The sequence below is a fragment of the Nansenia antarctica genome, assembly GCF_963989245.1.
Source record: "Nansenia antarctica genome assembly, chromosome: 10".
Lineage (NCBI taxonomy): Eukaryota > Metazoa > Chordata > Actinopteri > Argentiniformes > Microstomatidae > Nansenia > Nansenia antarctica.
In genome coordinates, this window is record NC_137680.1 from 32,913,395 (window position 1) to 32,920,894 (window position 7,500).

At 52.7% G+C, this 7,500-nt stretch overlaps 1 protein-coding gene across 1 annotated transcript in view; it reads right to left on the reverse strand.

Annotated features, from left to right (window-relative positions):
• The window catches only part of creb5b (cAMP responsive element binding protein 5b), a gene marked incomplete at its 3' end in the record, with an annotated part of 70,888 nt that overhangs the window by 32,148 nt on the left and 31,240 nt on the right, over positions 1-7,500 (reverse strand). Inside the window, exon 6 of the mRNA XM_080540433.1 lies at positions 6,284-6,391. Within this exon, the coding sequence (XP_080396559.1) occupies positions 6,284-6,391 (108 nt within the window). The remainder of the gene's footprint in view (positions 1-6,283; positions 6,392-7,500) is intronic.

Consider the following 7,500-nt stretch of genomic DNA (forward strand, 5'->3'; position numbering starts at 1 on the left):
GTGTGTGAGGGTGTGTGAGGGTGTGTGAGGGTGTGTGAGGGTGTGAGGGTGTGTGAGGGTGTGTGAGGGAGTGTGAGGGTGTGTGTGGGTGTGTGAGGGAGTGTGAGGGTGTGTGAGGGCGTGTGAGTGTGTGTGTGGGTGTGTGAGGGTGTGTGTGGGTGTGTGAGGGTGTGTGAGGGTGTGTGAGGGTGTGTGAGGGTGTGTGAGAGTGTGTGAGGGTGTGTGAGGGTGTGTGAGTGTGTGTGAGGGTGTGTGAGGGTGTGTGAGGGGTGTGTGAGGGTGTGTGAGGGTGTGTGAGGGCGTGTGAGGGTGTGTGAGGGTGTGTGTGGGTGTGTGTGGGTGTGTGTGGGTGTGTGAGTGTGTGTGAGGGTGTGTGAGGGTGTGTGAGGGTGTGTGTGTGAGTGTGAGGGTGTGTGAGAGTGTGTGAGGGTGTGTGAGGGTGTGTGAGGGTGTGTGAGAGTGTGTGAGGGTGTGTGAGGGTGTGTGAGGGTGTGTGAGGGTGTGTGAGAGTGTGTGAGGGTGTGTGAGGCTGGGTTTCCGTTAACCGACAATTACCGGTCTTTGTCCGGTAAATTTTGTTGAAGTCCGACATATTGAAAAGTCGTCGGACATATTGTCCGGTGAAAATAATTCCCTTTGAATACAATTCGCTAAAGTTCACATTCTGATTCCTTCTATTTAAAAAAAGACGAATATATAGGCTGTATTTCTTTTATTATGATATGATTTGACACCGGCATGATGATGACTCCTAATGTGTAGGCCGGCATATGCGAAACAGCGCCGGGTGCCACATGGGATTGATGCCAGATGGGATTACAGTTTAACCAGTCTATTACCGCTTAAACACAGTAGCCCATTCGGCGGTAACCCATGCCTATCTGGCAACCCTGCCAACCCGTCCACCATAGTAATACGGTTTCTTGATTTCCCATCTATGGGTGCGTTCGTAAACACGCTCTGGAAATCCGATCAGCACTCGCGGAACGCCTCTCGTCCAATCGAACGACTCATTCGCTCTGTGACATCGAAGCCAGCGTGCGCTCCGGCGCTCTCAGAGCGTGTTTACGAACGCACCCCTAGAAGTTTCTAGCCAGCTAGCTGAAGCTGCTACACACACTAGAGCCATGGCGACCGAACGGCAAGTTAAACAACATACTATAAAAGTGACATTGTTTTACTCATTACTCATACATTTGTTGTCATTCAGTTATACAGTTATGTTCTTCCCATTGTCATACTCCCGAGCTAAACGAAATGCCTTCCCAACCAGCGAGACTTATAGAAATGACGTTGTTTTATTGATTTTAAAAAAAAAAGGGTAAAACTGGAAAGAGAAAATAGAAAACTCACATTAATCCCAAACAATTTAACAAACTTCAGTTAACGTAATGTGGAGTCCGTTCATTGATCGATGCTGTCTGTTCAGTTCCCAGTGAGGCGCCCGTTCAGCGCTGGACCCGTTCAGCGCTGGATTTGACGCATGGCATAGCGCGCATCCGTCAAATCATGTTATATTATTATATATTATTATATAGCTCGCATCTAAAACATTAAATGGCATATATAGGCCGCTACACAACAGTAATCACCGCGACAAACAGCTATATTAGATTTGGAGAAAAAAAAAATGATTTTGCAAAAAAAAAATGTGTATCATATTTTAATATGATGACCGGAATATATCACGTTTGTCCGGTAAATCGAATTCTTCCCGGACACGATGTCCGACGGCAAATTTTTCTAACGGAAACCCTGGTGTGAGGGTGTGTGAGGGGTGTGTGAGTGTGTGTGAGGGTGTGTGAGAGTGTGTGAGGGTGTGTGAGGGTGTGTGAGGGTGTGTGAGAGTGTGTGAGGGTGTGTGATGGTGTGTGAGGGTGTGTGAGAGTGTGTGAGGGTGTGTGAGAGTGAGTGAGGGTGTGTGAGGGTGTGTGAGGGTGTGTGAGGGTGTGTGAGGTGTGTGTGTGTGTGTGTGTGTGTGAGGGTGTGTGGGTGTGTGAGGGTGTGTGAGGGTGTGTGAGGGTGTGTGAGGGTGTGTGAGGGTGTGTGAGGGTGTGTGTGTGAGTGTGTGTGAGGGTGTGTGAGGGTGTGTGAGGGTGTGTGAGAGTGTGTGAGGGTGTGTGAGGGTGTGTGAGTGTGTGTGAGAGTGAGTGAGGGTGTGTGAGGGTGTGTGAGGGTGTGTGAGGGTGTGTGTGTGTGTGTGAGGGTGTGTGAGGGTGTGTGAGGGTGTGTGAGGTGTGTGTGTGTGTGTGTGTGTGTGTGTGTGTGAGGGTGTGTGGGTGTGTGAGAGTGTGTGAGGGTGTGTGAGGGTGTGTGAGGGTGTGTGAGGTGTGTGTGTGTGTGTGTGTGTGTGAGGGTGTGTGGGTGTGTGAGGGTGTGTGAGGGTGTGTGAGGGTGTGTGAGGGTGTGTGTGTGTGTGTGAGGGTGTGTGAGGGTGTGTGAGGGTGTGTGAGGGTGTGTGTGTGTGTGTGAGGGTGTGTGAGTGTGTGTGAGGGCGTGTGAGGGCGTGTGAGGGCGTGAGAGGGTGTGTGAGGGTGTGTGAGAGTGTGTGAGGGTGTGTGAGGGTGTGTGTGGGTGTGTGAGGGTGTGTGAGGGTGTGTGAGGGTGTGTGAGGGTGTGTGAGGGTGTGTGTGGGTGTGTGAGAGTGTGTGAGGGTGTGTGAGGGTGTGTGAGAGTGTGTGAGGGTGTGTGAGAGTGTGTGAGGGTGTGTGAGGGTGTGTGAGGGTGTGTGAGAGTGTGTGTGGGTGTGTGTGGGTGTGTGTGGGTGTGTGTGGGTGTGTGAGGGTGTGTGTGGGTGTGTGAGGGTGTGTGAGGGTGTGTGAGGGTGTGTGGGTGTGTGAGGGTGTGTGTGGGTGTGTGTGTGTGTGTGAGGGTGTGTGAGGGTGTGTGAGGGTGTGTGAGGGTGTGTGAGGGTGTGTGAGGGTGTGTGAGGGTGTGTGAGGGTGTGTGTGGGTGTGTGTGGGTGTGTGAGGGTGTGTGTGGGTGTGTGAGGGTGTGTGAGGGTGTGTGAGGGTGTGTGAGAGTGTGTGTGGGTGTGTGTGGGTGTGTGAGGGTGTGTGTGGGTGTGTGAGGGTGTGTGAGGGCGTGTGAGGGTGTGTGAGGGTGTGTGGGTGTGTGAGGGTGTGTGTGGGTGTGTGTGTGTGTGTGAGGGTGTGTGAGGGTGTGTGAGGGTGTGTGAGGGTGTGTGAGGGTGTGTGAGGGTGTGTGAGGGTGTGTGAGGGTGTGTGTGAGGGTGTGTGAGGGTGTGTGAGGGTGTGTGAGGGAGTGTGAGGGTGTGTGAGTGTGTGTGAGGGTGTGTGAGAGTGTGAGTGTGTGTGAGGGTGTGTGAGGGTGTGTGAGGGTGTGTGAGGGTGTGTGAGGGTGTGTGAGGGTGTGTGTGGGTGTGTGTGGGTGTGTGAGGGTGTGTGTGGGTGTGTGAGGGTGTGTGAGGGTGTGTGAGGGTGTGTGAGGGTGTGTGAGGGTGTGTGTGGGTGTGTGAGGGTGTGTGAGGGTGTGTGAGGGTGTGTGTGGGTGTGTGAGGGTGTGTGAGAGTGTGTGAGGGTGTGTGAGGGTGTGTGAGGGTGTGTGAGGGTGTGTGAGAGTGTGTGAGGGTGTGTGAGGGTGTGTGAGGGTGTGTGAGGGTGTGTGAGGGTGTGTGAGGGTGTGTGAGGGTGTGTGTGGGTGTGTGAGGGTGTGTGTGGGTGTGTGAGGGTGTGTGAGGGTGTGTGAGGGTGTGTGAGGGTGTGTGAGGGTGTGTGAGGGTGTGTGAGGGTGTGTGAGAGTGTGTGAGGGTGTGTGAGGGTGTGTGAGGGTGTGTGTGGGTGTGTGAGGGTGTGTGAGGGTGTGTGAGGGTGTGTGAGGGTGTGTGAGGGTGTGTGAGGGTGTGTGAGGGTGTGTGAGAGTGTGTGAGGGTGTGTGAGGGTGTGTGAGGGTGTGTGAGGGTGTGTGAGAGTGTGTGAGGGTGTGTGAGGGTGTGTGAGGGTGTGTGAGGGTGTGTGAGGGTGTGTGAGGGTGTGAGGCTGTGTGAGGGTGTGTGAGGGTGTGTGTGGGTGTGTGTGGGTGTGTGAGGGTGTGTGTGGGTGTGTGAGGGTGTGTGAGGGTGTGTGAGGGTGTGTGAGGGTGTGTGAGGGTGTGTGAGGGTGTGTGAGGGTGTGTGAGGGTGTGTGAGGGTGTGTGAGGGTGTGTGAGGGTGTGTGTGGGTGTGTGAGGGTGTGTGAGGGTGTGTGTGGGTGTGTGAGGGTGTGTGAGGGTGTGTGAGGGTGTGTGAGAGTGTGTGTGGGTGTGTGTGGGTGTGTGTGGGTGTGTGTGGGTGTGTGTGGGTGTGTGAGGGTGTGTGAGGGCGTGTGAGGGTGTGTGAGGGTGTGTGGGTGTGTGAGGGTGTGTGTGGGTGTGTGTGTGTGTGAGGGTGTGTGAGGGTGTGTGAGGGTGTGTGAGGGTGTGTGAGGGTGTGTGAGGGTGTGTGAGGGTGTGTGTGAGGGTGTGTGAGGGTGTGTGAGGGTGTGTGAGGGAGTGTGAGGGTGTGTGAGTGTGTGTGAGGGTGTGTGAGAGTGTGAGTGTGTGTGAGGGTGTGTGAGGGTGTGTGAGGGTGTGTGAGGGTGTGTGTGGGTGTGTGTGGGTGTGTGAGGGTGTGTGTGGGTGTGTGAGGGTGTGTGAGGGTGTGTGAGGGTGTGTGAGGGTGTGTGAGGGTGTGTGTGGGTGTGTGAGGGTGTGTGAGGGTGTGTGAGGGTGTGTGTGGGTGTGTGAGGGTGTGTGAGAGTGTGTGAGGGTGTGTGAGGGTGTGTGAGGGTGTGTGAGGGTGTGTGAGGGTGTGTGAGAGTGTGTGAGGGTGTGTGAGGGTGTGTGAGGGTGTGTGAGGGTGTGTGAGGGTGTGTGTGGGTGTGTGAGGGTGTGTGAGGGTGTGTGAGGGTGTGTGAGGGTGTGTGAGGGTGTGTGAGGGTGTGTGAGGGTGTGTGAGGGTGTGTGAGAGTGTGTGAGGGTGTGTGAGGGTGTGTGAGTGTGTGTGAGAGTGTGTGAGGGTGTGTGAGGGTGTGTGAGGGTGTGTGAGGGTGTGTGTGTGTGTGAGGGTGTGTGAGGGTGTGTGAGGGTGTGTGAGGGTGTGTGAGGGTGTGTGAGGGTGTGTGAGGGTGTGTGAGGGTGTGTGAGGGTGTGTGAGGGTGTGTGAGAGTGTGTGAGGGTGTGTGAGGGTGTGTGAGGGTGTGTGAGGGTGTGTGAGGGTGTGTGAGGGTGTGAGGCTGTGTGAGGGTGTGTGAGGGTGTGTGAGGGTGTGTGTGGGTGTGTGTGGGTGTGTGAGGGTGTGTGAGGGTGTGTGAGGGTGTGTGAGGGTGTGTGAGGGTGTGTGAGGGTGTGTGAGTGTGTGTGAGGGTGTGTGAGAGTGTGTGAGGGTGTGTGAGGGTGTGTGAGGGTGTGTGAGGGTGTGTGAGTGTGTGTGAGGGTGAGTGAGAGTGTGTGAGGGTGTGTGAGGGTGTGTGAGGGTGTGTGAGTGTGTGTGAGGGTGTGTGAGGGTGTGTGAGAGTGTGTGAGAGTGTGTGAGAGTGTGTGAGGCTGTGTGAGGGTGTGTGAGAGTGTGTGAGGGTGTGTGAGGGTGTGTGTGTGTGTGTGTGTGAGGGTGTGTGAGAGTGTGTGAGGGTGTGTGAGGGTGTGTGTGGGTGTGTGTGGGTGTGTGAGGGTGTGTGTGGGTGTGTGAGGGTGTGTGAGGGTGTGTGAGGGTGTGTGAGGGTGTGTGTGGGTGTGTGTGGGTGTGTGAGGGTGTGTGAGGGTGTGTGAGGGTGTGTGAGGGTGTGTGAGGGTGTGTGAGGGAGTGTGAGGGTGTGTGTGGGTGTGTGTGGGTGTGTGAGGGTGTGTGTGTGTGTGAGGGTGTGTGAGAGTGTGTGAGGGTGTGTGAGAGTGTGTGAGGGTGTGTGTGTGTGTGTGTGAGGGTGTGTGAGGGTGTGTGAGTGTGTGAGGGTGTGTGAGAGTGTGTGAGGGTGTGTGTGGGTGTGTGAGAGTGTGTGAGGGTGTGTGTGTGTGTGTGTGGGTGTGTGAGGGTGTGTGAGGGTGTGTGAGGGTGTGTGAGGGAGTGTGAGGGTGTGTGTGGGTGTGTGTGGGTGTGTGAGGGTGTGTGAGGGTGTGTGAGAGTGTGTGAGGGTGTGTGAGAGTGTGTGAGGGTGTGTGTGTGTGTGTGAGGGTGTGTGAGGGTGTGTGAGTGTGTGAGGGTGTGTGAGAGTGTGTGAGGGTGTGTGTGGGTGTGTGAGAGTGTGTGAGGGTGTGTGTGTGTGTGTGTGGGTGTGTGAGGGTGTGTGTGGGTGTGTGAGGGTGTGTAACTCACCAGCTTGGCTTCAGAGTGCATGGAGGGGACGTGAGGGGAGGAGCAGGTGTTGTGGGCGGGGCCAGGCATCCCCATCATACTGGAGCCCAGAGACATCTGCCTCTCCATCTGAGGAGCACACACACACACACACACACGCACACACACACAAACACACACATTAACACATACATACACACATATATACATAAGCACACATACACACACATAAAAACACATAAACACATATAAACACATATACACACATACACACATATATACATAAACACAAACACACATATACACACAAACACACACAAACACACAAACACACATATACACATGTACATATATAATAATAATAATAATAATAATAATTCATTAGATTTATATAGCGCTTTTCCGAGGCTCAAAGACGCTGAACATATATATATATACACACAAACACACATATACATATATACACACAAACACACATATACACATATACACACAAACACACATAAATACATATACACACAAACACACATAAATACATATACACACACAAACACACATATACACATATACATATACACACACATAAACACATATACACACAAACACACAAACACACATATACACATAGGTTGTATAAAAAACCACGTAGGTTGTATAAAAAGAGCTGATGCATAATAAACGTTATGATAATTGTTGAGGTGCCTCTTGCTAAGATGTTTCTAAGACGATAAATCATATCACAGCACTGGTTTATGAAGTGTAATGTGGCTTGCTATGCTGTCCCTAACAACAACAAAAACCAGGATTCCCTGCCAACCGAGCATGCGCAGACGTAACTGAATATTCTGAAAAGGGTCATATTCCGATTAAGGTGTCATTGTTAGCAGGCTCACAACAACGCTGAAATGTATTCACACGTTTCTAAATAAAAGCCTGAACATTAAATCGGCTGCTGACTTGTTTCCCCTTTCACCAGCAGCTGTCATGGTTTATAGATCAGAATCACAGATCAGAATCACAGATCAGAATCACAGATCAGAATCACAGGCCCGTTATGGAGTTGGTTGTTGAGTGGAGTCACATGACAGCAACACCAAGACACCAGCTCTGAGGGAGTTAACACAGAAACACTACAAGAGGGTGTGTGTGTGTGTGTGTGTGTGTGTGTGTGTGTGTGTGTGTGTGTGTCTGTGTGTGTGTGTGTGTGTGTTAGTCTGATAATAGCACTGTTACTGTCT